The following is a 24,515-nucleotide window of genomic DNA, read 5'->3' on the forward strand; positions in this document are numbered from 1 at the left end:
ATAACTTACATTTAATATATTTAAGTATAATTCATAACCTACATTTATGAATTATTATTGTCAATAATCTCTTAATTTTCAAATTTCTTCACATTTATAATTTTACATTTATTTTAATTAGAAAATGATAAAAATTTTACACAAGATTTAATGGTACTTAAAATATAATGTTCCACTTTCACATAAATTTCTATGAGTTCTATTTAAATCTTTGTTTAAAATTTTAAAATTTTCTCTAATAGGAGCTAACATAATAAATATAAATCGTCCTCTTTAAGTACTCACTATTTTATTCTAATAATTTGTTTTATAGTATTGTATTTCTCTTTTATTTTATAAATTTAATAATTACAAAAGTGTCCTACCAATGCAGATTGTTACCACCATTGAAGTATTTTCGACAACAAGATATCTTATCTTTAATAGCACCAACTATAATTATTGAAATATTAGAATGAATATCTATATTATGACATAGCATATAGATGTTCAAGGAAAATTTTATATAGATAAAATATCTCAATGAGGTAAAAAAATAGTAATAAATAATTCTACACAACCATAAAAGATAGGTGATTTGAGAAAAATGAATGCTCAAGTTTATGCTAAAGAAATCAACCGGTTTTATTTTACTTTTAATCCAACTATAATCATATTTTAATTTAAGTGCTTAGTAACAAAAAAAAAAAGATAAACTTGAAGTGACACATGAAGAAAATACGTAGGTAAAATAATCTAAAATTAAATTACTAATACATAATATAAATTATGTAAGATAAAATATGAATAAAGTGCTAAAGAGAGATATTTGCTAACCTCACGCAGGGTTGATATATTTTACCGTAGCACTCATTAAGAAAATACTATAGTGATAAAGCAAAGTGTAATAGGTGAAAGTAACCACACTATCAAAAAACAAAAGGTATATACATAGACTATGTTAGACAAACTCAAATAGACTATGTTAGACAAACTCAATTGATCCTTATTTTCTCATCAATTAAACATAAGTCAAGATGACTAAGCTCATAAAAAAAAAAAAAAACCATTTTGCTATATGGGCTCAATGAGAACCAAGTGACACAAAAAATGAAAAACTTGCCATGATAAGGAAATCAAAAAGGGAATTTCAACAAAAAAAACCATAAAAAGTTCAAAAGAAAAGACTCCAAAATAAAGCACCTAAAAGCAAGGGGCATTGTAGTAACTTGATTAGGTAAAGGTGACTTTAAAATGAAACAAACAAATTTTTGTTTAATAGTGTTGGTTAATGGATATAAAGGATATACATCTTCCATTACTTTCATGTGTTGATGACAATAGAGGAGGAAACCAGAGTAAGTCTACTCGGGGCAGAAGACGGGTTTAAACACCTATTCTGTCCCTGAGTTTAGCTAAGCCTAAACACACCATATCATCTTTTAGTGAAACGGTGCATTTTGGTATAAGTTGGGTCGGCCTGCTTCATACAGGCCTGATAACATCCCTCCTTAAGACGGAGAGTAGACATTTTCTGCTCTCATCTTAATCATATGCTTCTTGAGAAGCCAACTAGATAGAGATTTAATGAAAATATCTGCTAGTTATTGTTTGTTGTTCACGTACCTTGTGACTATACTCACTTCCTGTATTTTGTCTCTAACTAAGTGACAATTTATCTCAATGTGTTTAGTTCTCTAATGAAATATAAGATCATCAGTTATATGTATGACAGTCTTGTTATCACAATATAAGTCTGTTACTTTTAAATTACACACTTTAAGGTCATTAAGTAAGTACTTTATCTAAGTTAACTCACAACATATACTCATCATAGCTTTATATTCTGTCTCTGCTGAAGATCTAAAAATTTTTTTATTATTTCTTAGATTTATAAGATATCAATAAATTTTTTTAAAAAACACAATATCCTGCAATAGACTTTCTTGTATCTAGGCATTCTGCCCAGTCATTGTCAGTATAAGCTTTTAGTTTTAATTCAGATGTATTTGAATAAAACAAACGTTAACTTGGTGTACCTTTAACATAACTTAGGACTTTGTTTATACCCCTCAAGTGACATTCTCTCAGACTCTCCATTAACTAGTGTAGAACTTGAATAGAGTAAGTTAGGTTAGGCCTAGTCAATGTGAAGTACACCAACCTTTCAATCAACCTCTAGTACATCATTAGATCTAGTATTGACTCTCATTTATCCTTCGAAATCTTAATATTCTAATTTAGAGGAAATAATGAGGTTTTGCTTCCTAAAACCCCTGCATCTTTCAAAAGGTCTAAGACATATTTCCTATTGCATACATAAACTCATTTATTTGATCTAGCAACTTTAATGCCAAGAAAATACTTTAAATTTCTTAAATCCTTAATTTTAATTTATTATCAAGTGTTATCTTTAGTTTTTTAATTACAGATTTATTATTACCTACCACAATGATATCATCAACATATACAAGTAGTATTGTAAAACTCTTACCATTGGTCTTTGCGAGCAAACTATTATAAGCCTTGGACTGCTTAAATTCTTGTTGAGTAATAAACTCAAAACATTTGGCATACAACTATCTGGATGCTTATTTAATCCCATATAAGCTTTGTGCAATCTACATACTTTCCCTTCTCTCCTTTTAGGATGCCCAAGAGGAAATTCTATAAACACTTCCTCATTTAAATCTCCATGTAAAAAAGTATTTTTGACATCTAATTGTTGAAAATGTCATCCTTTGATCACAACTAGAGCCAATAATATTTTTACAAAAACAATTTTGGTCATAGGTGAGAATATCTTATGATAGCCTACACTTTTTCTTTAGGTGAAATCCATAGCAACAAGTCTAGCTTTATGTCTTTCAATGGTTCCATCTGCTTTAAATTTTACTTTATAGACCTATTTGCATTTGATTGCTCTCTTCCTTGCCAGTAAATCAACTATTTTTCAGGTATTGTTTATTTTAAGAGCTTGAAGTTTGTTTTTCATTACATTTCTCCAATTTGAGTCTTTGCTAGCCTCCTCATATCAACTTGATTTATTATGTGATGGTGCAACAAGTATGTACATTTTGTGTCCCCCTATAAGTCTATTATATGCAACTATACTTGATAGGAGAACGACACCACCATTGCGAACTTCTGGATTAGGCTGCTCTATGCAGTCATTGTCTCATTGAATCTGATCACATATATAGTCCTTAAGTACTCTAGTGCCCTCTTTGTCCTTATTGGTTTTCTCTTTGGAATTTCATCATTATTTTTATGGTATTCTCTTCTTTCTTTTTCCCTATCAATTCTTTCTTAATTGTTGGATCTCTTTTATCTATGGGATTCCTAACTTCCATATCTAAAATATCTTGACCCATCACTTAGTCTCTGGTGTTGTCTTGCACAAAGATGTTTGATTTCAGTTCGTCTATTAATATATTCTTATACTCATGTACAATTTAAAAATCCTTTATACACTTCTTTTCCTTGTGAGAAAATATTTTTTTTATGAAATATTACATTATAGAAATAATGACCTCATTGATTTCTTTACCTACCAAGTTGTATCCCTTTGTACTAAAAGGATATCCTATAAACACACATTTTCTCGCTCTTGCATTGAATTTTCATCTCCCACTTAATAAAGTAGAGGTGAAAGTCAAACACCTAAATACTTTTAGATGACTATAATTTAGTTTCTTTCCATATAGAACCTCAAAAGGTGTCCTACTACCTAACACTAAAATTGATGTTTTGTTAATTAAATATGCAACAATAAAAACAAAATCACTTCAATACCTAATGTCCATTCCACTTTGGAATTTTAATGCCCTTGTAGTATTAAGTATTTGCTGATGCTTTCTTTCGACTCTTCTATTCTGTTATGGAGTTTTTACATAATTTTTTTTATGCATGATTCCCTTCTCATCATATTATATTTTTATTTTAAATTCTCTTCTATTATCAATTCTAATCATTCTTACTTTTTCTGTCAAAATGAGTCTCAATAAAAGTGTAAAAATGTTGTAAGTGCAAACCTATTTTAGCTCTTACTTTCATCATATATACCCAAATACATTTAGTAAAATAATCAACAATTGTTAAAAAATATATAGATTGATCATAAGAAATTTCATAATAAAGTTCTAAAATATCAAAATACATTAAATCAAAATATTGTTATACTTTATTACTGCTATCACAAAATGAAAGTCTATGCATTGTTTCAAACGAGCATACATAACATAACTTAAAGTCTTTACTTATTAACATATCAAAATCAAAAGTAGAGTTGTCTTTCCTCTTTGTTAGAACCTTAGAGTATCATTCTTGCAAAGATTTATTGATGTGTTTTCTAAATCCTTGGGTTGTCTAAGTTGGGATAATCCATCCTTAATCTCATATATTCCAAAGTGTCTTTTACGTCAAAAGGTCTTGGACGATACAATGTCATCGTAAAAAAATTAGGCAACATCTAATATATTGTGTTAGCATTTTTGCATATATTAAATTAAATTTAAATGAAAACACACACAACACATTGTTTAATACAAGCTTATCACTTAATTTTATTACTCCTACATGAGGTACATTTACACTTTTTCTATTTGGTAATACAACTTTAGATCCAACATTTGATGTTATCTCAGTATATAATTGTGGTATGTGTACAATGTGATCTAAGGCTGCAGTATCAATTATCCAAGGTGTATTTTTGTTTTTATTTCTACTCATTGTGCAATAACTAAAAGAAGAAAACATATCAGAGAATATAGTGAGTTTTTGATACTGAGGTTGCTCTAAAGTTGCTTTTACCATATTAACAGTACCTTAACTTTGTTGAATGAAAGTGTTGTTTAATTTGAATAAAAAACCAGAAAACAATATTTGCTTGAAGAAATAAAAGCAGTAAAGTGAAGAATAGAGAAAAAGAAAAAAGTACTGATGCAAACGTCAGTTGTTTTATTCATGCAATTTGAATTATAATTTACAGATCAAAACATAACTAACCACTAATATCATGGTCCTGAAATTTAGCCACGATTCTGCACTTGATCTACTGAAAAATAACAAACTCCTAGAAACTAAAAAGCAAATCATTAAAGAATTCAAACTATATGAAAACATTCTTGAGAACTAAGCTGCAATCCTAAACAACTTCCTAAGGACTAGGAACACAATATTTGAATAACTGATGCAATTTAAAAAACATAGAGGACACGTAGCAATCCAGATGAGAACATATAGCAGTCCAAAAGAACACGTGGCAATCCAAATGTAATTGTTTAACAGAAAGCCATAAGTTGATGAAGTCGATCCTTTGTTAACAAATTGTGTTCTTTCTCCCTTGAGTTCAGTTTGTGCATTAATAGAACATACTTGATTGATGGTGGGTTGTCTGATCTTATGTTGGAACCTTTGTTCCTTTGATTTGTTTTTATCTTTATAGCATATTTCAGTCGTATATCCTAGTAGGTTGCAATTTGTGCAAACAAGTATATTTGGGTTGGCCCTAAAGCATCTTTCCAAAGAGTGTTTAGTATTTTTGCAATAAGTATAATAACATTTCTCCTTGTTCGAGCTGATTTTTTTCGTGGTTTGTTGACCTCTTTTATACTAAAAGCTATGAGCCAATTAGTCACATAATTCAAAGAAATTTCTCTTATTTTCTCATCTTATTGGATGATAAAAAATGCTTTATTCAAACTATGAAGAAGCCTCATTGCTAAGATTTGGGATGTCAAGTTGCTATATAACTCGTTAAGTCCCTTCAAACCTCATTGTGTAATCCCTCTCCTTGTACCTAATAATGGGTTTAAGAACCCACATGTACTTTTGGGAATGAGTTCATAATTTATAAGTTCATCAACTATAAATTTGAGTTTTGAAAAATCAACCCTTACTGGCTTTTGGTTTTGTGTGAGTACAAATATAGACGGCTTAATTTGATGCACTCTGGTTGTATTTTGTTTAACATGTCTTTATTCTAGTTCACGCTATAATTGATGTGTTATATGAGCATAAAATATGTTTGTCTTAATGTCAAGTGAAAATGCATTCTATATCGAAACAATCACTATGATCACATTGTTTCCAATGCGTTCTCAATGGATCCGCTGGATCCATAGGTTGTGTTAGGGTTCCATCTATAAATTTTATTTTATCGTGTACACTCAATGTCCATTTCATAAAAATTGTCTATGTGTAATAGTCGTTGTCGGTAAGTAGTTTCGGAATAAGAACTATAATAGAATTCAATGATTTATGAAGATAGTACAAATTGTTGACATTTGAAGATCCAAATTTGTTGTGGCCAAATTCCTAAGGTTTAGGTTCGGGTTTGCGATGGTTTGGTAAAAATTTTGATCTAAATATGGTCTGAAAAGAAAATGACATTCACCAGGTTATCCAAAACTAATGGTTCATGTAAAAAATAATCACTGCAAGCAAAGGATAACAGTTGAATTGCGCAGGTGGTGTTTGGCGACGTGGAGGGCGCAGAAGTGAGAGAACCGTGAGAGAGCTCTTCGCTACAGTGTCTGGATGAAGCAGACACCTGTTTGCCTGCAAGAAATACAAGCAAGAACGCAAGAAATAGTAGCGACAATGTGTTACAAAATCAAAATACCACCACTCTAAATATGATAATTAGAAGGCTGAGCCAAGAATAGGCAGGCAGACCATGCCCTCTTCCCTTCATTCTTCCACCATTCATTATATTTTTTTTTCAATTAACTTGACTTTCAATCTTTCCCCTTTGTTCTTCCTCTGTTCTTTATTTTTTCTTTCTATCTACAATAATAATAACAATAACATCAACAACACAATTCAAATAACATTACTTATAAAAAGTTAAATTCTTCTCACTTTAACTTCCTCACCGTTTTTTTTTTTTTAATTTTCCCCCTCAATTCTTTTTCTTATCCTTATAATAATAATAATAACAATAATAATACTACAAAAACCATAATAACAATAATAAAAATAACAGTACATCTTTATTTTCTAATATCCCACATCGCTTCTCTTCATCTTTTATTAAATTACTTCTTTCAATAGCTTATTACTCTTATTATCACTAATACAGCTTAAACAATACCTATAATTAATCAAATCCATTATTACACTTTGTATTTATCATAATTACTACTTAAATCGAATAAAAATTGGATATTGTCAAAATATGACTATCGGATAAAAGAAAAAGTACAGCGACATTCTTTATGCATGATGCCACAATGTAACAACGAGTATTTGGTTAAATCAGACGAAAGTTCAAGTACGACAAGACTCCTTATGCATGGCATCAGAAAAAAAAAAAAAAAAAGAAAAAAAAGAAAAAGAAAACCTAAACTGCCAACTTACAATATCTGAACCGACTTACACAGCACTTATATTTCAGTAAGCATGTTACCGAATCACACAGCACCTTCTTCAGCAAGCATATTACATAAACTTATTCCCACTCAAATCCAGATACTCAACCACCAGCAATCTTCTCACTTGCATATAAAATTGTCCAACTGCTTACAGGAGATAAAATTAAAAGCAAACCAAAATTTGTGATGATCATCAGCAGCTAAAAGTTTTACATGATTCAACACTATACCACCGAGCTCCATAGAAAAAACAAACACGCAGTCTCTAGTACGCTACAAGAACATTCACATCATATCATGCTACCGTTATTCCATTCCATCCCCCTTTGAAACTGACTGATATACACTAAGTAGCTCTATACGATATATCACATGGTGGCCTCGTTGAGTCTAGCAGCAGCAGCCATAGACGCTGCAACTCCACCTGGTTGCGTTTCCATATTCGGATTATTCCTTAATTCTGCACTGGCCACCCCTTCCGCATCCTGCCTCGTCACCACTTTATCAGCCGGTAGTTTCCCCGTAGCACCCTGAAACACGGAATGAATATATCAAACCTTAGTTCGTAAAATTAGCCAGAAGAATGAAATAGATAACTGTGATAGTTACCGTTAGAAGATCGCCGAGCTTAATCTTGTCTACATCGCGGTCCACTGTGGCATTATAAGCTGCAGCAGAATGAGCAGAAGAGGCAAGACCGCCTGGGATAATGACATTGCTGCCCGTTGCTCTAACTTCTGCTGCTTGAATTGCAGAGGCATCGCCTTGATCGACAGGTTTATTACCGGCTGTTTGTGCCGTTGCTTCCAGTGCTTCTCCTATGGTTATTGCAGCCTGCTCCGCAGCATCCACCGCCACTGTCCCGCCGACCACTGTTCCAACTGGCGTTGGCTCCACGTACTGACCAACAACCTACACAAAATTTTATATTTTTTATTCAATCCTATAAGTTAATATGACGTAAAGAAGAGAAGGAGAGAAGGAAGGACATAGACAAACCTGTCCGCCAACTGACTCGGTGGTGATGCGGGCACCGGGAACTTCAGTCCGTCTGACGGTGACACCTCGGTCTCCGGCAATATCACTGGTATCCCTGTGACCGACAAAACCAGCTCGCTCATTCTGGGTGGCTGCAGCCTGCATGACAGAAGCTGGTCCGCCCCTCTGGGTCTGTCCAAGCACCCTGGTTTCAGCAGACTGCATCATGGCAGCATCTTCAGGGGCCACTGGCCTGGATGCAAGATCCCCAGAGACGGGGAAAACATCGCCGTATCGGACAGGTTCTTCGTCCCTGAGAGGCCTACTAGGTTGTTCTTGGCTCATCTTTGATGATATATGAAACGACAATGAACAGAGTCAGACTCGACTATTTGAAAAGGATTTAGCGGTGAATTTCTAGTTTATTGGAGAAATGAACTGATAGACGCGTGGGCTTACTTAGAACACGTGGTACAGAACTAGATTACAGACGGCAATAGGTGAATTAAGTGGGCTGTCATGAGAGGTGACTGCTGGCAGGGAAGTTTAGGCGACACGTGCCAGCAACGTTTCAACACGTGTGGACAATCCTGTCTTTTACCTCGTATGCATCAGATGTATTAATTATAAGGAGAGGTATATATATTTTTGCCGAAAATATTTCTACATTAGATGTTTTTAGTAAATTATGAGAATTTTTTTTCTTACATTGTCGTTAGTTTCTTTTTCGACTTTTACTCTTTATAATTTTGTTTAATCTTTTTATTTCTCTTCTCTTGTTTCTTTGTTTTTTCCGATTTTTACTTCTGTTATGTAAACTTTAAAAAAAAAAAAAAAATTGGTTCTATTATTTTTCTTAATTTCCCTCACTCTTATGTTAAAGAAGGCCCCCGGTCATTAGTCATGTCCCTCAATCTGGCAAAGTAATACTTTTTTCTTCCTTCCTAGGGCTCTAAAATAAATATGCAACTCTCAACAATCAACCACACAAACAGTTCAAGTTTTCATGAAATCATGTTTTCCTCCTAGGCACAACAGTAAGATCCAGCACCTCATTCTGGTCATGCTACAATATCAAACCATGTTTCTGAGGAGGAAGTTAATAAAGAAAAGAAAAAAACACACACCCAATATCACTGTGTATATAGCTAACAACCACATAATATAAGAAAATGTAGTTATGCATTTTCCAGAGATTTCTATTTACATATTCTAACACTCTATTTCTACTCCACGCTCATTGACGCTCTCATGAGCAGCAGCCCTTTAGGAAGCTTCATTACTAGCAACCTCCAAACCGTTACCTGCACATTTCCATGTATATGATTATGAAGGCATGACTGAGTGCCAAAAACTTGAACTAGTATTCAGTATCTTCTGTAGGAATTAATCAACAAAATTAGCTAAGTACCGAACCTTACCATCTGGGTCAAAGAAGAACACTTGTTTGACCTTCCCATCAGGAAGAGACTTCTGGAAAGTTTCTATTCCCTTCTCCTGCAAAACATACTTGGTTGAAGTCTCCTTAGAGAAAAGAATGTTGACGTTTAACTTAGGTGGTGTGTTGATTTTCCACCTACCCCACTTCATGGATCCATGCATTCTCCATCCCTACTAACTTTTTCTCCCTTTCCTTTCTCCTATAAAAGGAGTGTGTGTGCGTAGAAGGCAGAGTGTAGGGAAGGGCTAGAAAAGGAGAGGTGAAGAGTGTGGGAAGCATTGAGATTTTCTATAAAAATGGTCTTTTATTATCCTTTGCAATCTAGGTTTTCAGAAAGTATATCAAGTTCGAGAGATGGTGAGAGTTTTGTGAGGAATTTATCATTCTCATTGTATTTGTGATGATTGGAATATAGTGGATATTTTTGTGGAGGTTGGTCATGCGGACTGAGCCATGTTTCTTTTGTGTGTTTTTGCTCTGTTCTTTATTTTATTATTTGTGGAGTGAAAACATTCCCAACAACTTCCATCAGATTTGTTATGACTGCAATTTGAATGGAAAACTACGCACAAAAAAGGAAGATGAACATTAATGGTCATTGCCGCCGCCACCAACCACCTTTCCTGTCATCGTTTGTGGTGATGTGATGGCGAATTGGAGAAAGTATAACAGACAAATTAATTTATCATGCGGCAGCGCACAATAAGATACTGCTTGTCTAAAAAATCTTGAAAAGGAATTGGAATACAAAAATCCTGAAATGATTAGGGTTGATGCCTGGCTATCTATGCAGTGGGAGGCAGTTACAATTTGGCTCTAACTTTTTCTGGAAAATAAATACAGTGGAGGAGACAACATCGAAGGCATTATTGAACAAGTTTATGATTCAAAATCCCTACCTAACTCGTTAGGCATGAAGATGAAAACTCCTACACACTGAAGATGGAGGAAGGAGGTACCCTCTTAAAGCACATTAATTTTTTTGCAGTCAGTTATTTTGTTAATGGTTAAAAACTGGTAAAATATTGGGAGAATAAAATTAAAGCTTGATGATGTTGTTACTCAACTAAGAGAGACAGAAAATATGAGAAAGGAAAGATATTGATAAGGAGCACGTGTTACTTGTGGAGAACTTACAACAAGGGGCAGAGTTGCTCACAATCAAGAGGTGGTCCTCGTGAAAAATTTCAATTAAGGGAGGCGATCAATGTGGAGTTTCACTACTGCAGGGAGAAGGGTCATATGCCCTGATCAAAGAACTTAAGAAGCTTCAAGCAACATCACGAGAAAGGCAAGAAAAAGATGAAGAGAAATGATGAGAACTCAATAAATTTCGTGTATGATGGTACTGATGTAATGTGTAGACCAAATCAATGACGCATCTGGAACATGATACGTTCATATTAATTTTCTAACATTTCATAATAATTCAGTAACTTGATGTATTTATGATGCTACTAAGACATTTTTATAGCAATTTTCTAATATTTCATAATAATTTAGTAACTTTATATAGTAATTGCTCAGTATGTAAAAAATAAGTTCCTGCACAATCTTAAGTTACTGAATTATTTGGGAATTTGATGGAGATAATGGTGCCCCCAAGACACTATACTACAACCCCAGTAAACAGATATCACAACTCTGAAAGTTTATCCTAACTTCAAAAACCATCTCTTCTAGATATCATCAACTCCCCAGATTATTTCATGTCAGTTGGTGTAAAAAGGAAATCTGCAAGACTTATATATCAGTGCCTGTTCGACACAATATAGGCACAGTTTGAAGTTTTGACAAGGGAGATCTGTTGATACAGTTTCTACGGATACATGACGATTCCCTTCAATTGGCGTCAAGCTTAATCCAATACGGCACACTAGCAATATATTATGCTTTCTCATAGATTAACAACAAAAGACGAAGTGTTTTCAGTGAATGCCACATTTCGACATTAACGACCCTCACAAACTGTGACACAATCCTAAATTAGCGATACCCCCTGAATTTGGTCAGGCCTAATCAAGAATGAACGTAATCAGGAAAATCACAGGAGCGTGAAACAATCACCACGATGACATAAAAAACAAAAGAGAATTTATGCCGAAAAAATAAACCCCGAAACGAGGGTGGCAAAAACATGGGTACCTTGAGAGATTGAACGAAGGAATCGAAATTGGAGACAGAGAAACAGATATGATGGCCTCTTGGGAGATGGCTTGGGTCAAGAACAGGAGAAGTGGCGCTATAGGGACTTTCTGGAAGCTTCGTAAGGAGACTTCGCTCAATGAGGTGCATCGTGAATGCTCCAGGGAGGTTCAGCCAAATCACCTTAAACTCCTTGAAACTCGGGCTCTCTATCTCCTCGAAACCAAATACCTAGTTATAGATTTCAGTCAACCGGACCTACATCACCAAACCACGAAAAAGAAAAGGAGAAAGAAGAGAAAACATCTATAGTCGGAAAAATTGAGAGCTCTGGTTTTAGGATTACGGACCTCTTTGTAAAAATTAGAAAGACGCCTTATATCAGAGGATTCTCTGGACATATGGTTGAGGGTCGCTCCTCTCGCCAACGCCATCTTTATCACTTTCCTCTCTCGTCTCTGGTTCCTTTTCCTACACCATTACTCAACCTTTCGGATTCCTTGGCCGTTTTATCACACTGGCCGCGAGCATCTTCCACCTGCCGATTTGCGGTTATTTTGGTGAAAACGACCCCGTTTAGTTAGAAGTTGAATCGTGTTCGCGAAAAGGCGGCGTTTTGGAATGATAATTATTAGAGTTACATTTGATTAGCAAATATTTTTCAGAAAAATTATATATTTGACTTTAATTAATTAATGTATAAATTTTTATTAAAAAATAATATAACAGTTAAGGAAAGATATTGGGACAAGGATTTTAAAATTTAGTCTTCTAATTGACGACTAGGAATTAAGTTAAATTATAACATTTTTTTTTTAAAAAATATGGTTAGTAATCAAAAGTTGCTCATGTGTATACAGTTAAAACCAAAATATTTAAAAAAATTATATAATATTATTATAAATAAGTAAAAAAATATATACACAATAATTTTTATAATTTTTACGTGCATCTAATTTAACTTTGAATATAAAGATAACTATTTAGATAATTTTATCATCATAACTTATGAATTTCTGAGTTACTTTTTTGGTGGAATGAATACCTCTTGTTTGAAATACATAATCTAATTGCATCCTCCACACTTTATCTTAACGTTTATGAGGTTGATTTCTTTCTGCATACATCAATTGTTACTATGGTAAATACATACATATAAACACATATGTATATACACTTACATTTTTCTATATACTGGATATGATTTTTTTCTTTGCCACATTCAATGGATGCGGTCTTTTTATTTCACTTGACATATAAATTTATTTCCACCACCACTTGTATTAATAATGACTAGTGCTTTCTATATTTTGGATTCTTTCAATCCTTAAAAGAGGGTAAAACAATTCACGTGAATTATGACTTTTGATTGTCTTCTTATAAATTTAGAGAGAAAAATGAGATATATGGCCAACGATGACAATTGTCAGCATTGCCAAGTCGACACGAAAGATGGATTATATGATATTCATGATTGTCCACTAAGGAAATAAGTATAACATGAACTTATTGATAATCGTTTTGTTAATATATTTTTTCTTCTTCTTTTGACAAGTGATTGGATTGGAATATTAAGATCAATATGAACTCTCATAGTATTATTTGTTGGAAGCCGATGTTTTTTTGCAAGAATTTTGCTCCTCTAGAAGATGCAAATAAAACCATATTTGAAGGTGATAAACTTTACCCTAGTGGACCTAACATCATCTAGATTGACTCTAGAATTCCAAAAAGCTTGTATGGTCCTTAGGACGTATATTTTCCAAGATAAAATTTCTTGATTCCCATAGGTTGGTTAGAAGGTTCTTCTTGATATGGTACAAACTGAATGTTGATGGATCGATATGTGCTAATTTGCAACAAGCTATGGAGGTAGAGTTTTATCAAGAATAACTATGGATAGTAAGTAACTAAGTTTCAATACAAGTTTAATACTGTTGATCCCCACACGACTAAATTAATAAATGTTCTTCTTGATGGGTGGTACAAACTGAATGTTGAGGGATCGATATGTGGTAATCTGTAATAAGCTATGGAGGGAGTTTTTTTTTTTTTTTTTTATCAACAATAGCCATGGACAGTAAATAATTAAGTTTTACTACAAACTTAAAATTTTTGATCCCCACACAATTAAATTAATAAATATTTTTGAGAGACTTAAGCTGACTTAAAATAATGATATCAGAAAACTTGTTATCGACGTAGGTTCTTTTTATATTTGATAGTTATTGAATTGGCTTAGAAACCTAACTTACTTTATATTTAAAATTAATGCTAGTTTGAAAGAGTATTTTTGTAGGGACGAGAAGATTCAAATCTCTCGTAATCAAATGGAAGATAATATTTGTATTGATAATTTAACATGTATGACCTTATCAAGTTAATTAAAAAAATATTATGTTTACTTGATCCGCCAAAGCACCTCTAACTATTGGTTTATTTAGATCATTACAATACAACGTTATATCAGTTAATGAAGAATAAGTAGTTGTTTCTTGATTTTTTTTCATTATCTGTATAGCAAAAAAAAAAAAAAAAAGGTTTAACAATTAACCAATGTTACTTGTTGGTATTTTAGTACATACATATTATTTTATAACTAAAATGTTTTAATACAATGGTCATTTCTACTGAAAAATTAAATTTCATTCATAGTATTTTGTAAATTCTTTATATTTTATTTTGTAATTTTTTTATAAACACATGTATTTATATGTCTGTGTGAGTAAATTGTCCTTATATTTGACTTGACCGACCTGTTAGAATACCAAAATTTAAGTGGGAAACAAAAATGACAGAAAAATCAAAGTAATTGCAATCTTTAGTGATGCACGCGCCAAGAAAGGAGCGTGGTTGGGGGAAACCGCAGACTGGGAAGAAAGAAGTCGACCCATGTAAGCGGTGGAGACAGCAGGAGCAAGGGCAAGTTTGTCAATTTGTCGCCCCCTAAATCTCTACACTAAGTACTCAGTAGATGCTGTTTAAAGTACTTCGAAGATTTCTGAGCTTACTCCACAGCAGTTCTGCTTTAGATCTGCTGCATTTCCTCTCACAATCAATCTGCTTTTCGCTTGCTGACTCAAAAGTAAGTTCACTCCCGGTGTACAAGCTTCTTTTGGTTGTGATTTTTCTTAATTTCTTCCATTTCCCCTTTCTCAGGTGCTAGGGTTTTGTTATCGCCATGTCATTCCCTTTCTTCCCAACCTTTGAATCGCCTCGAGAGCCGAGTCCTCCTGGGTACAATTTCTGGCTCTACTCACTCTGAATTTTGGTTTCACGTCTTTATGTTCTTCAATTTTTCTCATTTTCTTCAACTAGGTTACGCTAATATGAGACTGCATATAGATGATGTGAGGTAGTTTGATCAAGAAGGGAAAACTTTCTGGGTGGATCATACCTGTATTCAAATTTCAACTCCTATAACTGAAATTTTCTTGTAGAGAAAATGGAGGTCCTGATTTTGTTTTTATGAGACGGGGTGGTTATTTCTTGAGGAAGGAGTGCGTGCTAAGTTAGTTTAAAATTTTTGTTCCAGAGAATAGAAATAAGAATACTGTAGATATAAGGTTGGATGGATTGCGATTATTATGCTAATTTTATTTTATTCTTTAGGAAATTTTAATTTTGTTTTATTGTTCTAATTCTTACTTAATCCATTTGATTCCGCCCCCTCTTTTGAGATCAGTGAAAAAAAAAACACTCTTTTTCATGTCCCCAACTTTCTGGGGATTCCCAACTAAAATAAATCCCTAACTTTGTGCATTCATTGTGGAGATAACTCTTCTCTTCATGTACCATAACATGATTGGAATTCTATTTTTCCGCCTCTATATGTTTTTTTTTGAAATATTCCTCCTCTATATGTTCAATCCAGTCAACCAGTGTTGGCTTCTTGGTGGGTGCGATAAATAGCTTTAAGCACCTTGTGCAAATCCATCTGTCTAGTAACATACTTAGGAGCTTAAGCAAAGAAAAAAAATTTCATCACTGACTTTTAATTAATGTATTAGACCTTTAGGGCGACTATAACTTATGCTGTACGTTTGTAAAATAGTTGTTCACTAAAATTGTTTTTACTCAAAAGCTGTTTGACATTTGGTAGAGATAACTACAAAAAAGTGTTATCTAAAGAAGCAAAAGTTGTGTGTTTGATGAAAATGGTTTTGGGATTTCAAGTGTAAATTTTTAGTAAAAGTCAAGACCATTTTTTAAAAGGTATACATTGTATTTTTTGTGTTTGTTAAAAGCAGATTTCAATTTTCGTTTTTACCAAAAGCACTTTGAATTTTACTTGTTTGATTGCAAAAGTGCATTGAAATGCAAAAGCCAAGCCAAAGAGGGCCTTAGACTGATTATTTTCGTAATTTTTTCTGTTACTTATTTATCCCCATTTATTAATTATTGTTTTTTTCCTCTCAAAACTACAATAGTTTTCTTCTTCTTCTTCTTTCTCTTTTTATAGAAAGCGTTTTATTAAACAAGCTATTGCATATATATATATATATATATATATATATTAGCATCTAGGTGCTTCAAAGTTACTTAAGCATCTAACGCTTGAAGCACATTTTTTAGCAGTCCAAAATAGATTGGGGTTGTTTAGGTGGATTAGGGTTGCAATTTTTTTTTTCCAATTTTAGTGAATGACTGACCTTCATTTTTCTTTATGGTCTCTAGAGGCTTAGGCAGGGTGACCTTTTACTAACCTCTTTTTCATTCTGGGTAGTGAAGTTCTTAACATAATGATCATCATGCTATAGGGATATCGAAGATGGTTTCTTTTTTTTTTTTTTTGAGATAAAAAGTGTTATGTCTATATTAACAAGTACCAAAACAAAGGGGTAACCACCCATGTTCAACATCGAAGATGGTTTCTTTAATAGCCAATTAGATTATTCAGTGCTTTAAAGCAAAATTTCCAGCAACATTAGGAGGCACTGCCATTAATGAATTGAGTTTAAAAGCATATGTTGCGTTCTCAGCCTAAGGTTAATGGGCAAGTATTCATTCTTATTGTGGTTGAGGCTATGGGCACTAGAAGAAAAAGGAAAGTTCTAGTTAGTGGTGTGAGATTGAAGAGATTTAGGAGGTTGATAGCTGTGATAACAATTCCTTTAGATTTAAGCATGCAAGAAGTCGCTAAACTTCTCAAGTTTGAAGAACTTCTTTTGATTGGTTTGATTGTTGAAGGTAGTGAAGATGAGATTTTCATGGAGCCTATTCTTATGCTTAGATACTTCGAAGGATCTAGGATGTTAGAGTTGTTGAGGAGTTGGACTGTTGGCCATGAACCTCATGTAGCTGAAGAGAATGTTTAGTGTTTAGACGCTTTCTATGGTTCCAGTTAGGTTTGTCTGATGATATAGAGAGGTGACAACCAGGGTTTTAGCAGCATTTTCTAGAATCATCGAGTTATTGGGAGTAGAATCAGCCAGTACCCTTCTTGTAGAGAAATTGCTTCAAATAGAGGTCAAGAGCAATTTGAATTCAAGAATTATAATTCTAAGCTTTGCACAATCTAGCTAACTACCATTACAGAAACAATTTCTTGACCATGTTGACTATGACTAATTTTTTCGTTGTGATCAAACATGAGCCAAACAAACATTCTTTAGTTTTTTTCCCTTGTTTAATTTAATAGCATCCTTTTTGGGATGATTTCTCTTTCCCCTTGAGGGATCAGTTTGAGAGGGACTGAGTTGAAAGACCCCTTTGCTGAGGAATAGACTCACTCGAGCTTGATGAGTTACAGATGGAAATAAGGGCTTGTCCTACAAGAGAGTTTGAAACAATATTTCGAGAAATTTTATTAAGAGGCAAAATTGGAGATCTCAGATCTCAGTAATTATATCAGTATCTCAATATTGGTACAAATCACATGAATGGTCTACCAAATAACTAAGTTAGAGTACCTTATTTAGGCACCAACATATAATCAATCTCTCATATAATCAACTGATTGGTCTAAAGTCCCTGATATTGTTGGCGCCACTGCTCTTAGGGATAAGCACCAAGAAAGAAGTATTGAGTGTTCTTACAAATTTTCCTATATCATAGAAATCATGGAACACATCAATAATATCTGTCTTCATGATAGGCCAAAATTCCTATAAAAATCCATCTTAAATCTGTCTGGTCCAAGAACCTTGTCCCTTTTACACATCATCAAACTCGCATATATCTCCTTCTCTGTAAATAGCTTCTCCAGCTCTTCCCTGCTAGGATTGTCCAAGGGCGTAAAAGACAAGCCATCCAATTTTGCTCTCTTGCTCATTTCCTCGTTGTATAATTTACCAAAATATATCTTTGCCGCTTCTCTAAGCTGCTCTTTACCTTTAATTAATTCTCCGGTGGTGATTAGCCATACAGTGAAAAAAACTTCATATTCCTATCCCCTTTCTTAACCCATCTAGTCCTTGATTTCTGCTTCCAGGCAATCTCCTCCATCTGAAGTCTGGTGGCCACTTCAAATTTTAGTGATTCCCTTCTAACCATATCCTCCCCTGCATATAGCCCAACCCCCTTCTTCTTATCTAGCTCCTCAATCTTGTCATAAAGTGGCTTCAACTACATCTCATATCTGGCCTCTTCCTCCTTGCTCCGTCTTTTGATTTCTGATTTAGCATGCTTCAATCTCTGCACCGATCTGAAACTTTTGTTGCGTTCCGGATTGGTGGCACACCACCATTTATTGACCCTATCCTGAAAACCATCAGCCTGCAACCACTTATCTTCGAATCTGAATGGGGTACGGACCCATCTAGTGCCATCTGAAAACAAACAAATAGCAAAATGATCAGTGTTTAAATGGTCTAACATACACCATGAATCAGTAAAATAGGTATAATTTTGTCTTTTCAAATAGTTGGCTTGTCATGTCCTTGTCGATTATTATGCTTATTTGTGAAAGTTATTATTATTATTGTTATTGTCGTCGTTGATATTGTTGATTTTCTTGTTTTGAGATAATATAGGCCTTTATTTTTCCTTATCTGCTAACTTAATCTTCATGATTGTAGCTATAGTGAGCAAGCCCCAGCTGCTAATCAGCAGAGAGAGGACTCTCAGCAGAAAGAGGAATTCTGGGTGGCTGATTATCACAATGAAAATAATGTTTTTTCTTCTGGCAAAAAGAACGAAATTGATAATCTTTCGCCTACGACAAATGATAATAATGATCTTCCACCGGTCCCACCGGGTTCTGGTGGAGATGGCTTGCCATATGCTCCTGTGGATTGGCCAAACCCGGGGGATATATGGAGTTGGAGGGTAGGAAAGAGGATCAGCTCTAGTGGCTTCTTTCAGGATAGATTTCTTATTCTTCCAAAAGGTCTTCAAAAGGCCAATTATCCAAGACAATTTGCTAGCAAACCATCACTTCTTCGATATATTCAAACAGAATTCCCAATTGCAGATATTGATGCCTTCTTTGAATCTTTCAGTTGGAAGGTCCCAGCATTGTTGCAGCCTGTCACCAAAGGTTAGCTAAATCATCAGTATTTTCTCCTTTTCAATTTATTTTGATAACATAGTGATGAAATTGAATTTCTTTATTGAGATGTGAAATCTTCTATAAGCAGAAAAGATGTTGAGGTGTAGCCATTCCTAAGTGGAATTCAGAGCTTCATTCCATGACAAACCTTCTTTGAATTGGATGGTTCTATATCTCTGCTTTCTTTACAAGGGCTGGGGTTCGAGTCGTGGCTCCAGTTTAGGTTTCTTTAGTAATGTGCCTGAGCTGTGTGCTCCTTGTGATGGTGTTGAAGGGAAAAAATCTTTTATGTGGGATGGCAACTCTTAGTGGAATGTGAATACATACATCATTACAAACTTTAACCTGTATGGGCACAAACACAACGTATTGGATCTTCACAAAATTTTCTACAGATATTCAAACATTCTCCTACTTTAGAATTTGTATGGAGTTTCCCTTCTTGTTGCTAATGCATTTCTCTGGAGTTCTCCAGATATTTATGGTCAATTTCTTTGTGCTCTGCCATATTTCGCTTCACTGGTCTGTTATTGATGTGAAAATAGCTATAAGGATGCATGTATAGTTTGCAAAAGATCCAGATGTTGTATGGTGGATCAATGATGGTTTTTGGGTTTCTTTTGAACTTACTATGCCCCAAAAATAGTCAATTTCAAGTTTCTGTTCTAGATTATTTTTTCTTCTTACCAAGTAACTGTCAGTAAATGTTCTTTTGTTCCTTCCAAGGTTGCATTTGGGTTGCTTTCCAGTCAATTCATAATCAATTCCTAATTCTAGTTCTCATGTGGAGGATGAGAATATAATTTTCAGTGTTTGAATTATTGCCAGCTTGTCTTTATTTTTTATTTATTTTTTAAAGTTTTTAACGGTGAGAATATAATTCCTACTTTCCAATATGGGATTGAATTCCCACCATTAAGGTATTTAAGATGGACGGTGTTACTTCAAACAGAACAAATTATGTTTCTAACTATAACTAGTAAGACTCAAAGAGAATTAGAACATAGACTTGACTAAGAAATGAATAGGAAATAAACCAAACACAATGTAATAGTAGTTGAAGAAAAAGGAGGTATTATAGGCAGTTCCATAACAGTCGATAATTGCAAAAGTGACTTTGTCAAAGTGTTGAGGCCTCCGAGATCTTTTCTATGATAGATGGGATGGTCTTTGAGCCAAATATGTAAGGTTTGGAACCAAAGATCTCTAAGCTTACCAGAAGGATAGCAAATACCCAAAAAGTTCTGTTTTCTTTCCTACTAGAGGAATAATATCTTAGCTTTCTCCAGTTGGATGCTGTACCACAGCTCAGCCGCTACTGGCACCAACCACCCAGTTGAGCCTGACTAAACCGATGGCTGAATCCAGTAACCTTCTTTTAGGGACCAGCGAGGGAGATAGATAAGGAATTCACTGTCACTCAAACAAAGGGGGCACCTGTTGACAAGAATAGAGGCCAAATTTTCATAGATCGTAAACGGCTGCAAGCAACTTCCCAAGCAAAAAACAGTTCACATGAGAGGCTTTTCTTTTCCAATTGAGCAGGAGTAGTCCAACAACTGGTTCTGGGCAAAGGAGTGGTGATAAGACTTAACAAAGAATCTGCTATACTTGATAAGCGTCTCCACCAGCTGATCCTCGCTATCTGGGTTCACCTTGCAGGTTGCTAGGGTGGCCTGAAGGGGAGTCATCTGTTCCACTTCCCAATAATTGATATTCCTCTTCTGAATCCTTAGCAGTGTTAAGTCATGATTTAAAGGCAAAGAGTCATCTCTGGAGAAAAAGTAATGTCAGAGTTTAATTGTTGATTCTTCATTTATGTGCTTTTTTCAAATATAGGATTCTTGAATCCATTAAGAAAGGGTTTCTATCATCGGTAAGATGGATGGTTTTATTTCGTATTTTCTATAGGATGTCGTTAACATCTGTCCTCACTATTAACTTTTATCATATGTTGTATTGCAGTGACATGCCTTGGTGCTTTTTTGTGCTGTTTAAGAATATCATATTTGGTATCTTGGTCATTGGTCAATCAAAGCTGTAACAAAGTCACCACAGAACAAAAATTAACTGGTTACTGAAATATCTATTCTGAAGTATCATGGTGATTGAATATTTGTTCTACAGCTTTCTTTCCATGATGGAACTGAGAATTTTTTCTGATTTCTTATTAAATATTTTAATGTTAGTTTTCGTTTTCTTATTAATATGGTCTCCATGATTATAAGAGTTTTGTCATATCTGGTGGTTAATTATCCAGAATGAAGGGGTCCATTGAGAGTGACAGACTTTTTCCAGTGATTGCATTATTAGCATTTGCCTATATCATATATTCACCTGAATGTCTTTTGAGTGAAATTTTTGATCTTGTAACTCCCCCCCCCCCCCCCCCCCAACCCAAAAAAAATAAAAAAGGAAAAAAGACTCTGCTTTTTGTTTCTTCAGTTTTTGTTAAGTGGATTCAACTGGAAGTATCTTTCTGATCACGTGGAACCTTCTTTCCTGCCAATTGTTTATTGGTGATAATCAGGCTTTTTAGTAACTTAAGATAGACAAAATGAAGTAATATTTCCTTACCATCTTCTCTGCTTGCTTTATTGCTGCGTATTTCCCTAGTACTCTTTTCTTGATAATTTATTACTGTTTCACTGAAGTGGTTCTTTCTTTTTAGCAGAAGTTGCTTCTCTTCCTCCAGAAGGAGAAACACAAGAAGTTAAAGTGAAAGGTGAAGTCCAGAACGATGGGAAAGAACAGACTCATCGCAGTTCCTTGAGGCCTAGAAGGGAAAAGCCAAAGGAAGCCCCTCCTGTTGAGAAGAAAACAGGTGAAAAACGTGGTAGCACGCAGAAGAAAAGGAAAGAAAAACCAACAACCACGGCAACTCCATCTAAACAAAAGCCACGCAGATCTTCTAGATCTGCTGTCGGACGTACAGGTGGTGCAGTTGACTTGAATTCCTTCAATGATGAAGCAACAGGTGAATCACCAACCAAGGATATGAAAAGTACATCTGGTTTTGACGATGATCAAGTCTCTATTCCCCATATTTACATTTCTCCTCTCAATGGTGTGATTGCAGCCTGCCATTCGCCTGTTGAAATAATCCCAGAGGAATTCGATAACTATCTAAGTTCTCTGGATGATCTTCTAACTCAGCCTTCAGAAGTGCCGTTATGTCTTCCTTCAGCCAATAGCTCTCCTATCAAAGAACATGAAATTGCTGGAGCACGAGTCAAACTTTCATCCCTCCTTCATATGGAATTTAGTCAATTGGTGTTCTCCAATGATGTTAGCATCCTCACAAATCTTGTGACTAAACTTCGGAGGGATCCCACCCTTAGTGCTGAACAACTTGTGATGTTAAAGCTGGTTGAAGAAATTCCAACATTCAGAGAAGTTTATCTAGAGAACAAAGAAGTGATAGACCAGGCGGACAGCTTTTTTTCAGCCCTTGAAGTGAACAAGTCCAAGGTTGCTTCCCTCAAGAGTGAGTACAATGAATTGAAAGATAAAATTACCCAAATCCAGATAGATGTGGACAAAAATTCCTCAACTATACAAGAAATTGATGAGCAGATTGCCCAGCTTCAATCACGCCGTGCGGAACTGACCCGTTTGATTAATAGCAAGAACAAGGAAAAACTTGACCTGAACTATGCTCAGAAAATGGTTGCTGGGTCAATTCCAAGGGTGGTGCAGGAAATTCAGGGTGCCAACTTCAAGAAGTCAGAATGGGAAAGGAAAAAGGAGAATGCATTGAAGAGGGAAGCAGAAATTCATGCCAAATTCTCCCCATTGAAAGGGTTTCATTTTTAAGTAGAGTAGGTTCTGAAACATCTAAATAACCTCTTTTGCAGTCTTTCTCCTGAATTAGTGGATGTTTTACTTTGAGTACTTGTAATGCCTGTGCTCTCACCACCCCTGCCAGGTTTGAGATAATACTTTCATTTTGTTTTAACTTTTAACGGGGTCTGGGATACGTTTTACTACTAGTTCTTTAACTTCAGACGATGGATTCATGATGGGACCTTCAGTTAAGTTCTTAAAGCAGGATCTTCCAAAACTGCAGGTTGCTGCGTGTATGCTTTATCTTATGTGCCATATGTTTGGAAGACTTATTCTTCACAGACGAGCATCATGATGGATGTTGTTTGTATTTATATATTAAGACTCTAAATAGTTGTTTTTAAGGGGGAAAAAAAAAACCATCAGTAAAGTTAAAAACAGGAAATGGGATTCTGGGCCAAAAGAAAGTTTTGGAAAATCAGAAGCCCTTTCTAATTTGATCACCATGGTGCAAAAAGGTCTTTCTTAAAAAAAGCATACATTCAGAAAAGCACCTAATAGTAACTGTATCGATACATTTTGGTAACTAGCACCAACATCCTCAAGAACAGTTTTATATGGATAGACTCATTGTGATTGGAATCACTTGGCCAAAACAAGAAGGTCTGTGCCTGAACAACATCCACAGATTACAAGGGGCTTTCAGCGTCATTGTAAACATGTTCTTCTTTATCTGTAGACAGTCCCAAAGTCTTAACGCATTTATGCTTTGGATATAGATGCACTTGTGGTTAACTAAAAGAAATGATGTGGTGGTGGAGTCCATGTCATGTCATTTGGCGGGGGGACCCTTACCAGTTCTATTCTTTTTAAAGAGCCTTATAATTGTAATTAACTTCCTAAAAGAACCTTGCAAGGCATCTATACCATTTTGACTCCATCATAGTATGACCATTAATGTCTATCACGTACTTGTATTGTTCCCTTCCTATAAAAAACATCTTTCAAGCACACTAATAAAAGGTAGTGTTCTCAGAGAGACTTTTTAACATAAAAAAAATTGTATTTCTATATATTTATTGTATAAAAATATATTACATAACACAGTATTTTTTAGTATTTTTTTAAAAAAATATTATAAAATACTATATTCCGTATTTTAATAATTGATTCTCATTTACAAAAGAAAGAAATGATATTATAATTATTATGAAATAGCAATTGCTGTTTTAATAAATATTTTTTTTTTTTTTTTAATTTTTTCAAATCATATCAACGTTGAAGTAGTAAGAAGAAAAAGAAGAGGAGTGTGAAAAGG

The 24,515-nt window shown here is 34.4% G+C and overlaps 3 protein-coding genes and 1 long non-coding RNA gene across 8 annotated transcripts; 2 read left to right on the forward strand and 2 right to left on the reverse strand.

Moving 5' to 3' along the window:
- Positions 1–7,453: 7,453 nt before the first annotated feature.
- On the reverse strand, positions 7,454–8,903 carry LOC148266611 (late embryogenesis abundant protein D-34-like). Its single transcript, XM_022041430.2, has 4 exons — positions 8,793–8,903; positions 8,355–8,678; positions 7,965–8,267; positions 7,454–7,885 (listed from the first exon to the last, which is right to left on the reverse strand). The coding sequence occupies exons 2-4, from the start codon at positions 8,676–8,678 to the stop codon at positions 7,724–7,726; spliced, it is 789 nt and encodes a 262-aa protein (XP_021897122.1). The 5' UTR covers positions 8,793–8,903; the 3' UTR covers positions 7,454–7,723.
- A 409-nt stretch (positions 8,904–9,312) lies between these two features.
- On the reverse strand, positions 9,313–12,511 carry LOC110814088 (Lactoylglutathione lyase / glyoxalase I family protein). 2 transcript variants are annotated; one of them, XM_022041431.2, is made up of 4 exons: positions 12,270–12,502; positions 11,920–12,150; positions 9,755–9,830; positions 9,313–9,637 (listed from the first exon to the last, which is right to left on the reverse strand). In XM_022041431.2, the coding sequence occupies exons 1-4, from the start codon at positions 12,351–12,353 to the stop codon at positions 9,600–9,602; spliced, it is 429 nt and encodes a 142-aa protein (XP_021897123.1). In that variant the 5' UTR covers positions 12,354–12,502; the 3' UTR covers positions 9,313–9,599. The 2 variants fall into 2 exon arrangements, with proteins under 2 accessions (XP_021897123.1, XP_088071268.1); XM_088215142.1 differs by lacking the exon at positions 9,755–9,830 and having other exon boundaries at positions 12,270–12,511.
- Positions 12,512–14,845: 2,334 nt separating this feature from the next.
- Positions 14,846–23,474, forward strand: LOC110814074 (spindle assembly abnormal protein). Of its 4 annotated transcripts, none has more exons than XM_022041403.2 (5): positions 14,846–15,004; positions 15,079–15,156; positions 18,939–19,399; positions 22,083–22,388; positions 22,491–23,474. In XM_022041403.2, the coding sequence occupies exons 2-5, from the start codon at positions 15,101–15,103 to the stop codon at positions 23,225–23,227; spliced, it is 1,560 nt and encodes a 519-aa protein (XP_021897095.1). In that variant the 5' UTR covers positions 14,846–15,004; positions 15,079–15,100; the 3' UTR covers positions 23,228–23,474. The 4 variants fall into 4 exon arrangements, with proteins under 4 accessions (XP_021897095.1, XP_021897096.1, XP_021897093.1 ...); XM_022041404.2 differs by having other exon boundaries at positions 22,086–22,388; XM_022041401.2 differs by having other exon boundaries at positions 22,083–23,474.
- LOC148266612 (uncharacterized) lies at positions 19,406–21,800 on the forward strand. The gene is made up of 2 exons (XR_015817589.1): positions 19,406–21,287; positions 21,377–21,800. It is a non-coding gene; the product is annotated as an uncharacterized LOC148266612 (long non-coding RNA).
- Positions 23,475–24,515: the final 1,041 nt, after the last annotated feature.

Source organism: Carica papaya, chromosome 3 (assembly GCF_054855325.1).
Source record: "Carica papaya isolate Zhongbai chromosome 3, ASM5485532v1, whole genome shotgun sequence".
NCBI lineage: Eukaryota > Viridiplantae > Streptophyta > Magnoliopsida > Brassicales > Caricaceae > Carica > Carica papaya.